General features: G+C 39.7%; 1 protein-coding gene across 1 annotated transcript in view; it reads left to right on the forward strand.

Moving 5' to 3' along the window:
- The window catches only part of LOC135107462 (uncharacterized), a 50987-nt gene extending 28905 nt beyond the window's left edge, over positions 1-22082 (forward strand). Inside the window, exons 2-7 of the mRNA XM_064017346.1 lie at positions 6430-6599; positions 9753-9875; positions 10951-11059; positions 13895-14049; positions 20780-20909; positions 21390-22082. Of these exons, the coding sequence (XP_063873416.1) occupies positions 6430-6599; positions 9753-9875; positions 10951-11059; positions 13895-14049; positions 20780-20909; positions 21390-21490 (788 nt within the window). The 3' untranslated portion in view covers positions 21491-22082. The remainder of the gene's footprint in view (positions 1-6429; positions 6600-9752; positions 9876-10950; positions 11060-13894; positions 14050-20779; positions 20910-21389) is intronic.
- Positions 22083-22694: the final 612 nt, after the last annotated feature.

The raw sequence follows: 22694 nt of genomic DNA on the forward strand, positions 1-22694 counted from the left end.
CTATGTTTATTTTATGACTGAGAGACGTGGATCTTCAGTGTTTTTGTGTCGTCAGAGTGACAAACTGAACGCGAATTCTGAAAGTTGTTTGTTTATTTTCAGTGAAAAAAAAAAATAACGTGGAATCAGACGTTTCTCTTTGTAGTAACATTATTAAAGGGAATTTGCTCTCAGACAATTGCCACATGTAAAAACACGATACATACATACATACATACATACAGGACAAATTTCAATGATGCAGTGATCTGATTGTTGATTCCAGTGGCCCTCGCACATTTGATTAGCATGCTGCCCCTAAGACTGGGCAATCTTTATTACTGATCATGCCTAATTATATGGTATTTCATTCCTAGGAAATTGTAAAAGTAATGAAAATCAAAGCTGAACATTACTCACCAGAGGGATGATCCACAGTCTGTTGGCAGAATAAGGAATTAATTAGGGTTGGGAGTCCTATCCTCTATCAGCAAATACTCACTATTTTGTTGGCTGCTTGAACAGAGTAGAAGAAGTGAAGAATTCAAATTATTGCCATCTGTCGCCCTATTGCGCTATAGAAAAGAACAAAAGGCTTCCCAAATATTGTTATGATAGACTAATGAATTTCATTTCCTCGTGAATAGATTAATGTGGAGAATCTTCCAAGTTTATTATATTATATTAGTAACGCGAAAAAGCTCAGGTTTAAAAGGCTTCTGGGGACTGGAGTAGCACCTCGAAAAGGTTATTGCATGAACTTAACGTACGATTTCGTGTTTCCTGGAAATGCCGCCAAGACTATACAAACAACAGAATTAGTTACTTCAAAGTGGAATACATAAATAGGATGAAAATGATAGATAGTTAAGCCGTATGATCACCTTTAAGCGAGAGATTTCTGAACGTGGATGATTAGATTCAGCTCTGCGCACTACTGTTGAGTATTTTCTTTTTTAACAGATATTTCTTCTTGACATGATGAAGTAGAAAGGGAAGAAAAAAATACCGAGAAGAGTAAAGGAAAATCTGTTTATGAGAATCATAATGATAAAACTAATCCTGGTAAGACAATAAAACGAATTTACAGCAAGATCGAAAAAAAAGTCCATAAAACAAGAAAAAAAGTGAAAGCTCGAATGTAATTTTGGATTAAAGCGCCGTCAAAAAGAAATAGATGTAACTTCCTTACTTTTATACATTTATCATGGTTCAGAATAATTATTTAATTAATGCACGTGGGACAGATTTTTTTCGAGTATCCTGAGAGCGTAATTACTCCCTCGTAATTGTGAAAACTATTTTATTGGAACTAACAGGGACACAACCTCTCGCTATTTTTTTTCTCTCACCACTCTCATTTCAACATTTGTCTTTTCAGTTACTTTCATATAATTGCTGATAGTTAATAAAATATTCACCCGCACATCTTAATACCACGGCACACACATCTATTAAATTTCAGTTCTCATGATTAGCACGATCGTCTTCTTTTTGTCTTTTATCATTTCAACATTTTCTCATTCAGTTTGCCTTCACAGAGTTACTGATAAATAATAAAATACTCAACAGCACAGCATAAGACCACGGGACACGTACATCTGTTAATTTAGGTTGCTTTTGTTGGTACCTCGACCGAATCTCAAGCTGCAGGTTCTAAATTCCCATCCACGGTAAAGAAGAGCTATTTTGTGCGTGTTTCCTTTAACCTAGGAGTTACCTGTCATTAATATTCCCTTTCCTTTTCTTTTTCTTTCTCTAAGTCCTGGTCATTAATTATTTTTGGCTTGTTTTGTCTCAGATCAAAGTCATATTCATCCGGTACTGTTCTTTACATTAGCTTCCGTAAAGGCACATTTAACCATTGTTTTATCTTGGTTTCCGTTCACCGTGTGCTTCTATTACTTTAGGCTAGTTTCCCGTACAGCCTTGTTCACTTATTAATTAACTTGGTTTCCTTCACAATAAAATTCCTATTCATCTTATATTTTGTGTTGGTTTCCTTTTACCAGAACTGTAGGGCGATGATCATTTAACAGAGCAGTTAATGACTTGAAGTTATTCATTTATTGTTTTTCTGACCTCGTAGACCAGCAGGAGTGATGATCCCTTCTGGGGTGTTTAATAATAATAATAATAATAATAATAATAATAATAATAATAATAATAATAATAATAATAATAATAATAATAATAACAGTACTAATAACAATAATTCCATGTTTAATAATAAGCTGAGTACTCTCTACACTTCAAGGCCTTGAGGGAATCTTACTGAAATATATACTAAACAATACTCTTGCCTAAGAAGCAGTTTCAATAAGTCGAGGTTTTCAGGAAAGGGTGTGATGGGAGCCAGGAGAGAGGAGGAGAGAAAGAGACAGGGAGATGGGGCAGGAGATGAGCCATTTACAGATTGTTTCCGGGTTTTACAATGGAGTGGGTGAGGGTGTGTGTGTGTGTATGCGTGTGTGTATGTGTGTGTGTGTGTGGCAGCGTGTAATACAGAACTTGAGTGGCTCCTGGTGGTTTTAATGCGTCAATGTAGCACGAAGGGGGAGGAAGAGGAAGTATGTGTGTGTGTGTGTGTGTGTGTGTGTGTGTGTGTGTGTGTGTGTGTGTGTGTGTGTGTGTGTGTGTGTGTGCTAAAAGATTAGGTTGTTAGTAGTATATCATATCATCAGTTCCTTCTTAAAAACTTTCACTAAGTAATGTATAAAGAGGAGGAAAGGTATTCGCTAAGCTTCATTCAACCAGCCTCGGAGGAACATTTGAGGTGTCAAAGTCTACCAGGAAATTTTAAAATGGAAACTTAAGACTGAGAAGACTCAAATTAGTTTCAAGAAATAGTTGGTTATTATCTCGTCTCTGAAAAAAAATTGTTTCCCTTCAAAGTGTGGTTAGTTTGGCGTGCAAATGTCCTTAAGGGTGGGTAGGCGGACCCCGAGATGGGTCCTCAAAGGTCTGGCATTTATGAATACCTTGGTTTCTCTGCCTCGGAGATTTACTGTCCCTCATAACTTGCGGCATGTTCAACCATTTTTCTTGGGTACTTTTCCTTTTGGCCATTACGTGGCAGGAACAGCAGCGCATCTGCCAACCCCTGAAGATAAACTTGTGAACCATGACTGAAGGAATTATTCGGAATCTCTCTCTCTCTCTCTCTCTCTCTCTCTCTCTCTCTCTCTCTCTCTCTCTCTCTCTCTCTCTCTCTCTCTCTCTCTCTCTCTCTCTCTCTCTCTCTCCTTGCTCTCCTAAGCAGCTTTTGTCTTTATCTTGTTATTTTTTACGTAGAATGTAAGATCTTGAATAGACGATAGAGAAAAAAAATACTATGACCCTTAAATCTTGCAGTTTGTATTTGTCTGTAGAGACGAATTAATTATTTTTTCCATCTTCATCAAAGTTAATGGTGATGGCAAAATTCGAGGACTTCGTAGACACACCTTACCAAAGTGCATGGTGAGGAATAACCAACCATTTGATGTTGAGACCGCCTCCATGGTGAAATCAGAAGCAGACTGCACGACTCCTTCGGTCAAGGCTCGGAAATATATTTTCTGAGACTCTAGAAAAATAGTCTTGCGTGTCAACTAGTGTCCTGCAGAATATGTCATGTTCGTACTCACGGAAATACCCAAGAAAGTAGTTAACAGTACAGAGGACAAGACTCAGCAACTGTAGAGCGAGGGCGCGTTTCACTCTGCACTGAAATTGTTAAAGTGAGAGTAGGTAATGTTAAAGGTGACAGGTTCAAGTAGTCGAATATGATAGAATGGCTTGACTATTGTAAACTACCGGAAATATCGATTAGCCCCTTCATGGTTATGCAATAGATTTAGGCACATAACTTTTTACGACGTACGTGAAACACCCACATTCCCCACATCCTGTGTTGCACTATCGCCGGACACACCCTGCGTCACCGACAACTCCATCGTGTCGGGCGCATACAAATCTTGCCTTAATGTCAGTCATAGGTCAAAGGTGATTTACATGTGCAGTGGTCGGGTAGGTTGTCGCCCAGCCATCCATAACCTCCAGGCAATGGCATCTGTGACTTACTGTTTGTTGGAGGCACAATTCCATTCCTGCCTGGGACGAGTCTGTTAGCTTCGGTCCACTGCCACACTTTCTGGATTTTATTCTTCCCAGGTATTGGAGTTTTCGTCACTGTGGTGAAATTTCGTTTATTTTCTTGAGTCTTATTTTCCTAGGAGTTTTACCTTTTCCCTTCCACTTTCGAGGATAAGTGAAGGACTGTTTTTTATTGTCGGAAAGAAACTGACCAGTCAAATTGACAAATAGTATTGCAACAACATGTAGTGGCCTTTTTGATAATATGACAAAGAATTATTTTTCATAAAAAACTGAAATAATATTGCATACAGCATTCCAAAGTCTTTATTATAAAATATAAATTTATGTTGGAATGGATGGTTGAATGCAATGTGTGGCGTGGACCCGCCGAGTTGCATGTTCCGTAGGTATTGCTTGGATTCCTTCCTTCGATCATTTGCTCCACTTTGCCCGCCGCGCTCCACGTCCACTACTCACGTGACTCTTGCTCCTCACGTGGCTATGATATTTTTTTCTTCTTCGTGCGTTATTATCCATGGCTATATTCTTATGAAATAACAGGACTTCTACATAAATATTAATTTTGTCACTTGAGTGGAGGATCACATACTCGGCTCGTAACATAATGCCATATTGTGCCCACTGTGTGATCTATTTCTCCCTTGGGTAGAGGTAAATGCATGCACGGAACGCATTTTTCATAATGGATTCCATAGAATATACATGTGATAGTAGCGTATGCTTTCATTCCGTATGGTATATATATATATATATATATATATATATATATATATATATATATATATATATATATATATATATATATATATATATATATATATATATATATATATATATATATATATATATATATATATATATATAAGATGACCTTAACAGCCCAAAAATAAAACTGTTTGTGTTCCTGACGTTGGACGACAAGCAGACTTTGTGAAAATAATTTCACCTCTCTACCACAAACCTTCGACTGATCAATACCTTTGATGTTGCCTTATTAGATTTATTGGTTGGAGTTCAATACATCTACAGGAGATGCCATTGTTCCGCGCTGTCAGAAGGTGGCATCACGAAATATATGTTGGGTGTTCCCTTCTCATTCAAGATGTGCCAAGTAGGACAAGGAACTGCTGGACACACACACGCACACACACACACACACACACACACACACACACACACACACACACACACACACACACACACACTCTCTCTCTCTCTCTCTATCTCTCAATCAGCTACCTTATCAATTAATATAAACTTACTCAGGGAATGTATCCACATTTTCACCTATTTTAATGTGTTATGATGATCATATAAATCACAAAATCTTTCATTATGTGTTTTCTCTCGTTGCCAAAAGCTGAGACATCAAATACTGACACAGACGTGTTCTGCTACTCACTAGTTATCATTTTACATTTTTTGTTTCTCGTTTGATTTTCATCACACTTGACAAGTTGCTTTCTTTTCTCATTCTCAGAGGGATTTATTGTTATGTTGTCGCAAACTCTGTCGTATTTTTTTCTACTTGTGTGTGTGTGTATGTGTGTGTGTGTGTGTGTGTGTGTGATAGTGTAACGTAAATAAGTAATAGTGTTCCTTGCCATCTTTCCCAACTAAATTAGTGACGAAGATTTAGTATTGATCCCTTTTTTTTTTCCTTTTTTTTTCTTTGCCTCCTAGTCCTTGTTCTCCTCGTGTTTACAGTTCTTTTAAAAAACAAAGAGCGGTGAAAGCATAAAGTCTATGAATCGGGGAAAAAAGCTGCACAACTCCTGTAAAGAGGAAAATAAAAAAAGCACTTCAATAGTCAGCTCAGTTTAGCTCTCATGGTGCATTCTGCTTCAAACCACACACAAAAAGTTTTGTTTTCTGAAATGAGCTCCACACAACTCCGAGCATACCGAGTTTTTTTTTTTTTTTTGTGTGTGTGTGTATGCGTCTATAAAGTTTTCATAATATGCAAAAGTTTCGACGAATCGCTGTCTATAACGAAAATTATTCCTAATCTCCTACTGACAATTGATTCTGAGAAAAGCAAGGCTTTGGTGTTTCACTGAAAAACAAGTAAGGAGGGGCTAAAGTTTAATACATTGTTATTTTTTTATTTCCGAACACTGTAACCGAATACGTATATTGTGTGTGTTCTTGGTTTTTTTTTTTATTGTTCTTGTTTACCGATATTTTTCTCTGGAAGTTATACTTACAAGCGACAAGAGCACCAGATCAGCAGCACTTCCGGCTTCATCTCACGGTGGAGGAAGTGGCTGCTATTTATTTTCTTTAATTACTTTGAGCTTCCCGGTGTAACTGTCGATGATGATGATGATGATTTTCTTGTACCTGCAGGATTGTGGACTCCTGACCCACGGCTTCTGCTGGGGCCCTATGAGGAGGACGAGCCGCGGAGACTTACCAACGCCCGCTTCCTCACTGCCAACAACACTATCACTACCGTCCAAGTGGGCACCACCGCCGCCCTGCGCTGCCAGATCAACGACGTGGCGGAGCACGAGACGGTAAGGCACCAATGTGTATCACTTTTCCGCTGTCAGACTCGAAAACAGGGAAGCCCGTCCATCGTGGCGCGGCGCAGTCAGCTGTCACTTGTCTGCATATGCATTCAGTTATATACTACTCTGGAAAGTCTGATTTGAATTTTTTTTTTTTTTTTTTTTTCCTTTGTGAAATGGAAATGTGTTCCTGGGGTGAGTGGAGTTCAGGGTCATAATTAGCAGCGTCAGAAGTGCCGCCTGTCTGCCTGACGACGCACTAACCACACTAACTGCCTCTCCGTCCCCGTTAACCTAAATTGAAGCAACAATTTACTCCAAGCGAATAATCCATTTTGAAATGCTGCAATTTTGATCTGAGAGCCGAGAGCGTTCGTAAACCCGCCGAGGAGGGAGGGAGCAAATCCTTTCCTACAAATTACAGGGGCTAATAAAAAAATATTCATGTGTCAGAAATACTTTGTTTATTAAATCACCGCGGCTCAGATACTTAGCGCCCCGTGTATCATTGAAAGTAGTGGCGAGGCGGGTGTGTGTCTCCAGGGGCGGTGCACAGGCCAGGCAGCCTCAGAGCGCTACGAGGCAAATCTGGAGACTGAATAGGAAGTTGGTCCGGTGGAGATCCTCACTGGGCCGATCACCGCTGCATGCTGTTGTTGTCGCGCGGCGGGCATTACCATACAGATGACACCTCGCCCCGTCAGCCTCACCCGCCCGCCCCGGTCACTCCTCGTCTGGTCCGGTTTATTGGCGTGGATTATCTCTCTGCTGAAGGCGATGTGTCCGATGAGTTTGTTCCCTTTTGCTCGCATTGCCCCTGATACCCTGAACGTGGACTGTCAGTGGTGCTGCCTCACACAGAGAAAGACACACCTTCCTGGCGACACACTCAGACAATAGGTATACAGTAGCAGCAATACCATCTCTATCACCAGTATTAAAGCAGTCCTCAAATGGTAAAACAGTACATATAGAAGCAACACTGTTATCATCCCCCCTCCAACAAAGTCTAAAAAAATAACTAAACAATTAATACAACCGTAAGACCATCACAGCTACATGCACCATAGAAAATGATAGAATTACGAAACAGTAAATGCATTATCACGATCACCAATGCTGCCAACACTAACGATATTAACAAAAAAGGAGCAAATAGAGCAGCAACACTACCACAATTACTACCACCACCAATCAGTTCAACGAAACTGTCAAGCACATTATGAAAAAATGTAACAGAATAATGAATACATTGTGCATAACTTCATAATCATCATATCTCTGACATCCACCATGGAATCACTCCAGCGCAAATTCTTCTCTCATATCTCTTTCCTTTCATCTTTTGTCTTTTATTGGCCTTCTCTTGCTGGGTCCAAAAAATATCGCTGCGATCGTCTCATAATCTTGTTTTCTGCCTGGCTTTGATCTTGCGTCCTTTCTAAGCATATCATCTTGTCTTCCTGTCATTCCTTGTGCTTCATCAAGACCTAAAAACATGATATTCTGTCTTTGATCTTTTACATGAAGATAACTTTAATGTTATCTCTTTTTTTCTCTTTGTGTTCGTTATATCTCGCAACCAGTTCTACCCTTTCTCCTCGATTTGTTGCAGCTGTTTTCTTTTTTTCCTTTTTATCCTTCAAGTTTGTTCCTTAGATTAAAAGTAGAAATATACACTGATAGCATCCCTCACCTCATCTAGATAAAAGTACAAGCTGGTTATCGTTGTACTTCGTTTAAGGGAGCACTTCCTTTGTACTCTTTTATCGTTATTACCATTATATATCAGAATAATGTCACGAAGTTTGCCTCACTTGATACATCGCACAGCTTTGCCTATAATGTCGTTCAGTTCTTCCTATATAACTTCTTATAACTTAAGTTACTTGTCCAGAAGAGATCAGGCCTGTCTAGTACATAATCCCTTCTTTGAGTGCCTTCTGGTGGAGTTAGTTATGGGAAGAGGTAATGTTTTGTAAGGGAAGTCAGTAATATCAATCATTGTAGCTTAAATTAAGACGTGTTGTACTTTTTATCATTTGCTTTATCCATTGTCAGTTACTTATCACACAGGAATGTATAGGAGTTAAACATATTAGTCCATTTATAGTATCTTGGATGCATGAAGGTAATAAGCATGTCCACACACACACACACACACACACACACACACACATCACCGTGTCTCCTTTCATCATCCTCTCATTCTCTCTATCACTGTAACTTTCATGCCCTACGCTCAAAGGGCGCCGTCTCTATCACTGCCGTTGCAGGAGGCAACCGACCTGACGCAATAATCGCTCCCCCATCAGAGGCCCTTGCTCCCTTACACGATTCTCCCTTTCATTCCTCGCTTTTTGTTTCACTCAGCCGTACCACTAATGGAATTTTCAAGATCTTCGCACCCAACATTCTCCGCCAAAGGGAAGTGCTCGGATCATAAAAGCAAGAGTAGTAAGTAAAGACAGAAACGAATCCACAGCATTGGAAAGCGAGAACGTTTATGAAGCGAGCTTTCGGTATAGAACCACTTGAGTTATATTCGTGGTCTATGAACACACACATACTCGTACACTAAGGACTATGAAAGGTGGGTTTTTAAGTTATTCCAGCAGCGTTTCTACACCAAATGTATGCATTTCCTTGATATAGTGTCCCGGATGTGAGAATTTTTTTTTTTTTTCTGTGACGCACGTAATGAAACTCTCCTAAAGGTTCACAGTGAGCATCCAGTTACTTACTGTTGTCCTCAACGCAGGTGTATTTTTTTTTTTTTCTCTGAGGTTGGCAGCTGCTACTCTAGGCATCATGAAGTCGTGCACTCTCTCTCTCTCTCTCTCTCTCTCTCTCTCTCTCTCTCTCTCTCTCTCTCTCTCTCTCTCTCTCTCTCTCTCTCTCTCTCTCTCTCTCTCTCTCTCACACACACAAACACACACACACACACACACACACACAATTTTCCGGGGTTTGAGTCTCCCTTCACAATGGTCCCTCCTCCTCCTCCTCTCACCTCTTCTTCCTTTCTCCTCCTTTCCCACCAGTTATATCCTCGTGCTTCACCACTTCAACACATCCCACACTCCCACCTTCATCCTGCTCTCGCGCGCCGCTTGAGTGACTTTTCCATCTGTAATATTTATTTGTGTCGCCGTACAGGTCTCGTGGGTGAGGCGCCGCGACCACCACCTCATCACGCTAGGCAGCCACACGTACAGCAACGACGATCGCTTCCACGTCTCACACTCCCCGCCATTCAAAATACCGCCGGGCAAGGGCAAGGTAAGTTATTGCTACCTCCTGTATTACCCCTAGAAACAATAGCGTCAATCGATGGCCAAGGAAACACGGGCAAGGTTATTGTAGTTTGAATATATTATTAGGAAGTTAACTACTCATCTCTTTTATCTTTGTTTATTCTCATGTTTTATAAAATGTGGCGTAAGTTTAGAGTATAAATTTGAAAACAAAGGTAAGGTTTAAGAAGTTTCATTATTTCAAGACTAGTTTTAGGATCCCTATCAGCAAAATATGTCGAGGGAATAGACTAGACAGGCTTTTTTTTTTTTTCTTGCTTTCCTCTTAGGTTTTATGGAATGTGGTGGTACAAGTTTAAAGTACAAATTTGAAAGGCACCACTGACAAACAAAAGTGGTGATGAAGTAATTTGAATCTTCTACTATTTATGTTCCTTAAAATCGTTTAAGTTTACTCAAATGAATAAACGAGTGCCGTATGTTGGCAGTCAAAGGATTAAAGGTGGAGACAAAAAAAGAATCTATAAATATTCTCTCAGTCATTTAATATGTATTTGATGGCGGTCTATTTGCTTTTCTTTACGTCTAGTGGAAGTATGAATGTAATATTCGTGGATTAAGTTTTGGTTGGGTTAGATCAGTTTGTTTTGGGATAATGACGTCATGCTGATTAATTATTGCCCTTTACAGTCGCCATAATGAATGAAAACTTTGTACAAATGAAAGTGTCTGGATGAGCATACATGTGTTTGATGAATTGTTATTAGCTCTAGTTTTAATTAATTGACTAACCTTAAATCAGGGAAATGAATGAAGCAATTAACAAGCGTACTACTTATCAAGTTATGTAACTGAACTCTTGTAATTTTGCCTCTCTCTCTCTCTCTCTCTCTCTCTCTCTCTCTCTCTCTCTCTCTCTCTCTCTCTCTCTCTCTCTCTCTCTCTCTCTCTCTCTCTCTCTCTCTCTCTCTCTCTCTCTCTCTCTCTACCTATTTATGCACCTACCTACTTATCTACTTATTTATCCATCTGTCTGCTTATTTGTTTACCTATCTATCTATCTATCCATCTGTCTACGTATATGTCTATCTATAAAACAGGAGTGGACGCTATACATCAGGTACGCCCAAGTGAGGGACTCTGGGTTGTACGAGTGCCAGCTGTCGGCTCATCCACCTATGGGTATCTTGGCGAATCTCACAGTCATACGTAAGTATGCCACTGCCGGTACGAGTAGTCCTTCTTTAGTCACTGAAGAAAATAGGAAGGAACTCTTCAGCATTGTTAGAATTTCTGTTGGCAGGGAAATGCTTCGTGCAAATTTTCTTAGTCTGTCATTCATGTCTTATTGATTTGGTATATAGTTTTACATTCTTGCATTTCCTTTCCTTGAACTTCCTTCAGTTCTGCAAATAATAGGTAATCCTCTTTATGTAATTCTCTTGTGTGTGTGTGTGTGTGTGTGTGTGTGTGTGTGTGTGTGTGTGTGTAGCGGGAGGGTAGTTGCACATTAAAATCAGAAATGTACTAGCACGATGTTCGCATAATTTTGTGCGCCTCCCCCACGATGGAAATGACAGGCTGTCAGGTGTGAATGTGAACTGCAACAGCACCAGCAGCAGTGTGGGCGTGTGTGGAGCATAACTCATCTCTCTGAATATTGCGAACAAAAAAATAAATTGAAATACCGTTGTACGTAGATCCAGTGCAATACTCCCCACATTTACACAGCAGTACAGGCTCTTGTTGAAGTTTGCCTCCTAAATGTGTAATATTTAATAGTATTTAGAAAAGCAGTACCTCTGGATAAAATTACACACTGACGGACATTAATTTATATATAACTAGCAAGCAAGCAAACGTTCTCTCTCTCTCTCTCTCTCTCTCTCTCTCTCTCTCTCTCTCTCTCTCTCTCTCTCTCTCTCTCTCTCTCTCTCTCTCTCTCTCTCTCTCTCTCTCTCTCTCTCTCTCTCTCTCTCTCTCTCTCTCTCTCTCTCTCTCTCTCTCTCTCTCTCTCTCTCTCTCTCTCTCTCTCTCTCACACACACACACACACACACGCACACACACACACACACACACACACACACACACACACACACACATGTATATACACGTATATACATCTATTTATTAATCTGTCCCATATGAGTTGTCAGTCATTATTTTTCATTTCTTTTTAATATAAAGCATTTTGTCATTTTTCAATGGAAATATTAATATGTCCAACGCTGCCAATATAGGAAGGTCAGCTGAGGGAATGGAGCGAAATGTGAATGACCTACTTCTTTGCAGGCACAACATTTACTCTCCATTGTGTATGCACGTACATGCTCGCGTTCTGACGTCCAGGCTTTGTTCGTGACGAGAAACCGTTTAGATATTATGATCATGTGTTGTGTGCATGTGCTGTTAATCTTGACACGTAACACTCATGGTCAGTAATCAAGTAACCTGCCACACTCATTTCTACTGTGTTAAGCGTTTTCTCTCAGTCTTCCGTTATCTGATCGGCTGTCAGTATCATTAGACTATCGGCAGGTGAGGGGACTTCATTATCACAGAGGTAAATATTCTTAAACGCTTTATCTCTCTCTCTCTCTCTCTCTCTCTCTCTCTCTCTCTCTCTCTCTCTCTCTCTCTCTCTCTCTCTCTCTCTCTCATAATAACTATTTTCAAAGGTCTCCGAGACAATTATTTGGGTTCTTATGGGTGTTTTCCCCACTGGAGATATAAAATCCTTGTTAAACTATCACTAGAGCCACATACACTCTTGAAAGTCACAATAATTTCCAATAAAGCGAAGTGAAAGTAGTTAAAATAAGAATTTGGTCCTGAGAGAAGACAGTAAACACAAGAAAGTGAGTTTGGGACATGTAACACGCTGTGCACACGTATGTTAGGAGGAACGCCCCTTTCACATTTATTATGACTGAAGCTGTACATTTAAGCCTCCCTAAGTTAAGTTCCCGATAAACATTCCAGCCACAGGCAGCCTTCGCGTTACTGTGGTTCTTTGTCACAACGCGGAACTCACTATTTACCACCAGCTCAGAATATGAATCTCTGTAATCTAATGATTGAGGAGCTATGTATGGAAATAGTGAGGATGTAAGTATGTATGTATGTAGTATAGAAGGAATGTCCAGTATTTGCATTCGTGGTGAGTCTGTTTCACTCCCCCCGCCGAGTAATACGATCTGCAAAATTGAGTTCACTTCCACACGTGCATAACAAAATTGAGTTGTCTGTGCACGACGAAAAGAAAGAAAAATTGTCAGAATAAATCCATCCCACAAGACTTTTTACTTTCCCGCATTCCAGTTATGATCAGCCTGTTCGAATTAACATGTTCACTTTTTTTCGTTTTTTCACTGTATCAGGATTACTGCCATATTTTGCTTTACCCGTCTTTTTTCACTTGAACTCCTCTAATACTGGGTAATCAAGGCATCTATGTAATTCCAGCTTGCGAATTCTCTTTGTTATTTTTAGGCTGCGGGAATTAGATAGTTTACGTCCATGAGCTTAGTTGTTACCCCATGATTAGTCTCTTGTTATGTAAAAAATAACGTTTTGGTAAATACATTCATAATGCAAAACTATATAATCCTAATGATCAACCCACTAAACCTTGATTATATAATTATGCACCGGGAGCTACGTACCTGCATTGCCTACTTAAAATTTTTCCTTGTATCGTAGCAGTGTCTCATGACTCTCTACACAAGATAAACAAAGCATTATAGAAAAGAGGTTATGTGTGAAGGCATTTCTGTGGCACATAAAACTGCTTATACGACACAATTTCTCTTCCTGTCTGTCTATCTATCTATCTATCTATCTATCTATCTATCTATCTATCTATCTATCTATCTATATCAAGCCGGCAATCCCAAACGGAGCGACCACATTCAAATGCACATCATTCGCACTCTTAGCCCATTTCTTTTCCTGATGGAGAAAAATAATAACCAAGCACGAAGGAATTTCAAGCAATGAGTGAAGTTCAATTTTTTACCCTCCTTCCTCTTGTTTTCCACAGAGGCGGTGTCAGAGATCACGGGGCGGCCTGACCTTTACGCGCAGGAGGGCAGTGACGTAACTCTCCTCTGTCGCTTGCGAAACTACACTGAGCCGCCAACCTATGTCTTCTGGTACCATGGTGACCAGATGATCAACTACGACGCCGACAGAAAGGTACGAATTGTGTGGGGGAGAATACACGTGATAAGAGTAATAATGGGACATGGATTAGGAAAGATGCAGCGAAAGTTCTGTGTGAGGGAGAGGGAGAGGGGAGGCTAGGGAGCGTATTCGAGAGGCAGAATTATTGTGGGAGAAGAATATTTAATGAGATGAAGCAACGAGAGGGTACAGGAACGCCTGATACCTTCTCATAAACTACCTAGCCTTTTTTTTTTTTTACATATATCCTAGTAAAAGATTAAGCATTGACTTTGTCGATTGCCATAATTTGTCTTCATATTTCGCTACATATAATAACAAGGGCGATATTTCTTCCGTGTAGGGCTGATGCGCACCTTTAGGCTATTTTTTATTGAGTCAATAGCAGCCGCTCCAGTGTGGTGGCGCTGGCGTGCCTTGTTTTTTGTGCCTCCTGAAAGCCTATGGCCCCGCACCCCCACGCTGCCCCTCTCGACACAAGCCACAATCAAAAGCTGGTGAAAAGGCGACAATAGAGAGGCTGCTCCACTCAGAGATAGAAAAGCTATGCCACTGCCGGAGCACTTCACTTTATTGACCACTTGACCGTTGCTACTCTTGATGATGACGATGATGACGATGATGATGATTATGGTGATGTTGATGATGATAATAATAATAATAATGTAAGCCAGTCATTGCATTAATAATATACTCGTAGTATACTTTTCTTCATCAACATTACATCCAAGTCCACTTCCGTTGAATCAGAATTTACAGAAAGACAGATAGAAACATATCTGTTGCTGCACTATAATAAGCCTGCGTGTTTTTTGCCACATACTTCCTTTAATACTTTCGGTCTTCGATCTTTCGTAAAATCTGAAAAGAGAAGAGAAGTCTATAGGAAAACCATGATCCTCTCTTATACCCCCGCGTGCCGCAGCTGCCGATGGAGAGCTTCGGGTGTTTTGCTGAAATATTGTTCGGGGCGCTTGGGTAATTTCTCAGCGAGCGAGGAGCGAGGACCGGCGGCGTGCAGAGAGCAATTCTGGGTATTCCTGGATGTGGAGTCACGCAGAGGTACTAGGATACAGTTTTCTCCCATACCCTGGATGAAAACGAACGAACAAAACCATGAATTTATGCTAAAATACAGTATTCCGATACAGTAACGAAGAGACACCTCAATTGAGTGCAGGATCAGAGAACGAGTGTAGTGGGAATTGTGAGGCATCATCTGAAAAGAAGCTCCTGTTTTGTCTCTGATGTTTTCTTTACTAATTGATCGTTTTATCAACAGCATGACCGTGTATAGAGGATGATTAATTGACTGATTCTTTGGTTGATTGTCTAAAGTCACCGAGGCAGTGTAGACAACATGTACTCCAAGAATAATGAATAAACAAACTTGATGCTAAGTGTGGATGGAGAACAGCTCTTTTTTAATGTAAGAAGGGCTCTGACCAAGGGAAACAAAGAAGCTGAAAAAGGCCCACTGAGGTGCCAGTTCCCAAAGAGTACAGTCAAAGGATTAGCCAAAATTTTGAGACTATACCTAAAAGGCAATGATTTATTGAGCGAAGTTGATGATATTGCAGGTTGATGGGATAAGCTCTGCGTAACCAATCGTCACCATGATTATATGACTTCCATAATTTATTCTTTTAACTACAACTTTATCTTTACTTGGTTACCATTTTATGTGAAAGACAACGATACTACAAAATGATATTCATGATGATAATGATGATATGGAGGAAGAGGAGAAGAAGGGACAGATGATAATATATAATAGTTAAGACAATACTCTGAATAATAAGCCATAGCCTTATTACCGAGCTTCACATGATCACATAGTTTGCTGCTATATGTAAAGGAAACCAAGAGAGAAACACAAGTATAAATGTATAAAAGAAAATTGGTAACAAAGGATATGTATATATGTATGTATGCATGTATGCATTTTTTTTTTTTTTTTGTTACCTTCTTTTAATTATTCATTTACATTTTTATTTATTTATTTTTTCGTGAACAACGCCAAAACAGGGGCGTGAAAACTTAATATTAATTCAGGTGATTAGTTAATGAATAATTTCACCAGATGAACAAAAACTGTACCGTGTTGTTGTAAAATCTAATAATTACTTAATGGCAAGGTGCCAGAAGTTTATCTTATCATTGATAAATGAAAATTAATTATTTTGTTGTTGATAGTGTTGGTTATACTAAAATAAAACTATTTACTATGAAATCACAATACTAGGTATTTTCCATAATCGATGAAACTATTTTTTTTCCTAAATTTCGAATCTGCAACATCCTTTTTCATATCCTACTCGTATGTTTAATATGTTTTGTAATGGCAGTTGACATTTAAACGTAATGCGAGCATTGTTATTGTTTCTGCAAATATTTTAATCCACAGTTTAACAAATTTTCATTCACAGGCAGGAATCCTTTGTTTTATTACGTTTGTTGGTATTGCTGAGCAGTTTGTGATGTATTACCCCGTGCTTTTTTTATCGTTACATTTGACATTTAATGCTTGCCTCAAACACCGAAGTGATGACTCACAATAATCAAACTGACAATTTCATGTATTTTCATATCAGTGTTCTTTTATTTCATGAACTTTACTTTCATACCCCACATTTAGTAGTAGTAGTAGTAGTAGTAGTAGTAGTAGTAGTAGTAGTAGTAGTAGTAGTAGTAGTAATAGTAATAGTAGAAGTAGTAGTAGTAGTGATATCATTGTTATTTTTATCATCATTATTCATGTATTTATTCGTTAGCTTTTTTACTTTTCTATTCATCATACACGGCATGCATTATGATACCACTGACTGATCCCAGGATGAATAACATATAGTTGTAGCATTTCCTGACTATTCCTTGAGTCAGGAGGAAGCAGCTTGCCAGTAAAATTGAGGAAGACTTGGATCACAGGGACGACGAATCCCTCGCGCCACAGGAAGCACGGCCACTCCTCGCGTCGGCCGCTCGTTAACACTCGCAAAACCTGCCAGGAAGGGAAGGGACGCGCCCTCAGTGTCTCATTGCTGTCCAGGAGATGGTCACTTTGCCCTTGCCTTCCGTTACAATAAACTGTCAGCTTCTGCCAGACTAAATATGGTAGTGTGCAACATATTTCTTGTTTGGCGGTGAATGAAGTCTGTGTTGATATGAAATTCATGTTTTATTAAGCAGTCTCCATGAAAATTATCTGACAGAATAGTCCAAGTAGCAAGACAGACTGTGGCAGTGTCCAGCATATTGGTTGCTGATATGATATTGAGGTTTTATTGAGTAACCTCTTACACATTGACCACAAATAATAACTCAGTAACAAAGCAGCTTCAGCTACCAGCAATGTATGTGCCTAGTCTCCCACCCTGTCATGTGCGGGACTTACTATGATCATCAACTTTGTAAACCAGTATAGGCATTAGTTCTTTTTCACCATCAATTTTCTTCATTTGCTGCTTGATTTTTTCCTCGTTTAGCAAAGTTCGGTTTCCGGAGTGAAGGTAATTTCATTAACAAATTTAAAAGTTTTAATTATATTTTGTTATTGTTTATCGCTATATTTTCCATCTGAGTATTCTAAAATTATTTGTGAAAAGTGATGAAAAAAGCTTATTGAAAATCTCTTTACCTCAGTCACTCTTCAATACCGATATCGTTTGTATATTTATGTAGACTGATCTTGGCTGTGTGGTGTTATCTTAACATAAAGAAAGATCTTTTGGTAGTCTACAAAAAGAAAGGTTTATTTATTATGTTTTATGATTTTACCTACTAAGCTGCCTGAGTGCGTGCAGATGGTTCATGATTGAATGCCTCCATTTATAACGTATGCGTTCTTGGTAATTGCTCGTTTAAAGTTTTGATTAATTGTGAAGATTTTAGAAGAAAGTTGTAAATAATAGATGATGGCGAAGTAATGGAGCGATAATTACTTTCTTGGTCTCCCATCTTTATCAGGAGTATAATATTTTGCTCCGTACTCGGATTCCCTGAAGCTCTCCAGGTGCAAGCGTTGGGAATATAAACGAGCCAATCTGCTATGAAACTATTGCCATGCGTCTTTCAAAACATTCATCAGTCAGAGTGCTGCAACCTTAATTATACGATATTATGGGGGGTGGATAAGCCACAACAGTAGTTAAAAGGGTCTGTTCTGTTTCGTCAGTAAGAGTCTGTCATTGCATTCAATATCCGTGACAATGGTGGATTTTTTTTATTTTTTCAATTCCTTTGGTTGCATGTGTTTCTGAACTTAAGAATATAAGAACATAAGAAAATAAGGGAAGCTGAAAGAAGCCATCAGGCCTACACGTGGCAGTCCATGTATGAAACATACCTACCTGTTTAATGACTCAGCACTAACAACCTGAACTAACAACCTGATTACTGAGTCTTTTCCATTCATCTACTATTACAGTCAAGCTTTTACGTTCAAAATTCTGAAACGTGGTTGAATTGCATATCATTACTAGCAAGTTCCCTGTTCATGAGTACATTTGCTTCTTTTGAATTATATTTTTACTCAACTTTTCGTTTGACTCACTTGTGTGGTAAAATAAATTATTAGTGCATTGAAATCATATGAGTTTTTGTTTCTCATTTTGTATGTATACTTCACAAAGTTCAACAATATCACTCTATTTTCTCTACTCTCATAAAATATTCATGACCTCGATCTGTCATACCTGTAAAGTGGTGGAAGTATGTTGATCTACTCTCTAATAGTCCATCTACAATCATCATGTGTAGTAAGCATTCCCACAATACACTTGGCATACCTTCAGTCCTTCACTTAGCTCGATGGCCTCAGAACTTTCAAGGAGACGCAGCATTGTGATAGGCAGTGCTAGTTGTAGAGGTGGACAGACTGACCCATTGCCTGGAAGTGATAAGGTATACGTGTGTGTGCTAGGTGGATGGACGGGTACACACACACACACACACACACACACATAAGCGTTTGCACACAAACACAAATATTAGTCCGCTAAGATTAAGGCGGTGGTTCTGAAACTAGAGGTCGCAGCCCTTCGGGTATCTCAATTTTCTTTTGAGAAATCACAATATTATTTCTAGGCTGTTAGTGTGAGATATACGAAAGAAATGGATATGAGTAGATAGGTAGATAGATAGATAGATAGATCGGTAAGTAGGAAGATAGCTTGAGAAATACATAAATAGATAGATACACAGATAAATAGATAGATAAATAAATAAAGACAGACGGTCGGACTGATTGATAGACGGGCAGGCAAACAGTTAGGTAGTAGATGTAAAATACAGAGTGAAAGAGACTAATTGTTTGATTGGTTGATTGGCTGGTGGCCTCGGAACACGCCAGCACTGTCAGATCACTGGGCCCCACAAACTTCTAGCAACATCCTTTGAAGGGTCGCAGTTCAGAACATTTGAGAACCGCTCGCTAATGAGCAGATGTCTCCGATAGGTACGACTGGGATCCAAGACATGATGCTTCGCCACTTCAGTCACATGCGTCAGTCCTCAGTTGATGCTGTCTCAAATTATACTTCCACAAACCCAAAAATTAGGTTCATGATATATCTTAGTTGTACACGGGCGGTCATAAATCGAATAACATTTGCACTCACTTTCAATGTCGTTCATATTTTCCCTTAGTTTGAAGGCATCTAACCTACGTACGATCTCCTTAGAAAACTAGTAAACTGATACATTGTTGGCAAATCAGAGGGCTTACCATTGAAAAGGCTAGACATAACAAAACAAAGAGCAGAATGTTACTCAACTTTTGTCTTTGACTGTACCCATGAACTTCAAAAATTTTAGCACTGTGTAATCAGGATACATACGTTTGAAGTGACTATTCGGATATCCCATTCCCATAAGCCATATTAATAGGTATCTTGTTCAGACAGCACGACGAATGACAGTAATGATAGAGAAACTAGGAGAATGATAATAAAAACGCACATGCTTTCTCCATCAACATTAGGAAACCACTTAATAATTTAGCCTCTCTTATTAACTCGTATTCCTACTACGAGCATGGCCTCTGAACACAGCTAATCTATGCGTATTTCCTGATGGTACGGACTGGAAAGATGAAAACTCAGGTAGCTATCATTTTCCACGACCAACAGGGTTAAACTTCGTAGAAAGAAATTGCTTTCACGTTCCGAGTTCCTTGTGATATTCTTGCTTTGTTACCCTGTATTATTCCTCTCTGTGCGCTAGATAACAACCCGTCTGTCTCTATTGGCGACGTTCATCTGAGTTTGACCGTCGAAAGAAGAACAAAATACTATGGATACAGAGAGAGAGAGAGAGAGAGAGAGAGAGAGAGAGAGAAAGGCAGGCAGGCAGGCAGGCAGACAGGCAGCCAACCAGCCAGCCAGCCAGGCAGGCAACCAGGTAGGCAGGCAGACAGACCCACAGACAAACAGAGAAAGAAACAGTGACACAGACAGACAAAGAGAGACATAGAAGCAGAGAAACAAGACACATAGAAACAAACACAGACAAAAAGAGAGACAGACAGACACACAGACAGGCAGACAGAAAGACAGACGCAGACAGAGACACAGACAGAGACAGACAGACAGAAATTCACAGAGACGACAAAAAGAAAGTCAGACATACATACAGACAGATAGACAGACAGACGAACAGAAACTGAAACTGGAAAAAGGTATACAAGAGACCACCGCCTCTTTAATCCCTTTGACCGGCCCTTTCTTCATGCTCTTTTGGGCAGGTGAGCGTGGTGAGTCGCGGCGGGGAGAGTGAACTGCGCCTCGCCAGTGTGAGTCACGTGGCATCGGGAAACTACACTTGCTTCCCTGCCAACGCCAAACCCTCCTCCGTCATCCTTCACGTGATTACAGGTGAGATGCTGACCCTTTCCCTGGTTTGATGAAGGAAAGTATTCTCGTGATGCTCTTATTGGGATTTTCTTGGTTAGTTAAGAAATAAATGCAATGGAAATGGAAACTTAATTGGATGACGCCATAAATTTGGAAAAAAAATGTTTTGTGATATATTCCATTTTTTAGTATGCTGTTAAATGAGAAACTCTCTCTCTCCCTCTCTCTCTCTCTCTCTCTCTCTCTCTCTCTCTCTCTCTCTCTCGGTCTGCCTCATATTTTTTTTTTCTTTAATTAATTTACCTTAACAGTGTGGAAACTGCGGGTAAGTAATTTCACAAGCGCAGGAAGGTGAGAGATATTTAGCAAAACGTGAGCTGTTTACTTATTACGTAATGTTGGTTAATGTGCACCGGAGAGGATTACTCCATAACTTGCATCCACCACACTCCCTCTTTAGCGAGCGACATCCCATCTCTCTCACCCGTGTTTCCCTTGCAGGTGAAGCCCCAGCCGCCATGCAACGCGCCGCCGCTCCGCCCCTGCACAGCGCCTACACCGTTGCTCTGGCGTCTGGCACACTTGTTTTACTGAACTTATGAATGATAGAGGGCCTCCAGAAGCCCCACCGACTGAAGCATCTTGAGCAGGTGTCAGCGAGGTGATGCAAGAAGAATTTGTGTCACCGCTGCTCATTGATAAGCTGACCCAATCCGTATCTCTGAAGGCACTGGTTAGCTGACACACTGCCGGTTTTGTGGAAAACTTTTGGAGGCATTTTTATAAGAGTGATGTGGAGTGTGTGTGGTGATGGCGGCTGAAAGACGTGGAGTGATGTAACAAGATGTGTGTACACCGTCCTCCTCGGTCTGGATGTGATAGGCAGACACAATCAACCATAAGAACGGAAAAACAAGTGAATCGGAGCTGAGAGGTGACTCTCAACAGAAAAGACGGACATCTTTTGATTATTTGATGAGGAAAGAGAGAAAAGTGCAGTAATTTGGATTGTTTGTTATAATGTGACCTTGAATAAATAAATATTCAACTGTGAATAAATATATATATATATATGACTTGGCCTTTACAAGGTTGGGCAAAAACAAGCGATGTCGCGCTTAATAAACAAAATATATATATATAATGTTTAAAGATATACGTTTCTAAGAGATAATGTTTTATTAAATGTGTTTTTCATTGTCCTGGTTTGATTCTCAGGTAACGAGAGTGAAGCAAACCTGTGTGTCCTCTGTCGCTCCCACGACCCGCCCACCAGGTGGAGGCACCGAGCACAGGGTTCAAAGCAGTACGTATGTAACAAGCGTTGTCTCACCACAAATAACAGGACGAGCGCTGGATGCAGTAGGTTTTTTTTTTTTTTTTTTTGCTAACTATTGAATTTTTATTCGTATTATTAATTAACTACCGCATTATTAATGATATTTGCCTCACCTACTCCACATTTTTTAATTTCTCAATACTGCTGGGGTTTTTGCGTCAGACTTATGAATTACTTCTTTTATACTTTTCAGCAAAAACAAAAACAAAACAAAAATCCAGTTTGTATTTTCTTCAGCCTGTCTGAAAATCTGTTCTTTTTGCTTCTGTGTATGTTATTGCGCCAAAAAGATTTATATATATTTATCTATCTTCTAGCAGTTTATATACACAGCCTTGCCTAGCTCTATCTTTTTGGCTATCTCTCTCACCTATCTGTCTATCTGACTGTCTATATGTGCTCATAGGCGAAAAGTGAATAGCTCCTGTCATGTGTAGAAGTATTAGCTTCTCCCCTTCTGTTCTTAT

Source organism: Scylla paramamosain, chromosome 15 (genome assembly GCF_035594125.1).
Source record: "Scylla paramamosain isolate STU-SP2022 chromosome 15, ASM3559412v1, whole genome shotgun sequence".
NCBI classification, from domain to species: Eukaryota; Metazoa; Arthropoda; class Malacostraca; order Decapoda; family Portunidae; genus Scylla; species Scylla paramamosain.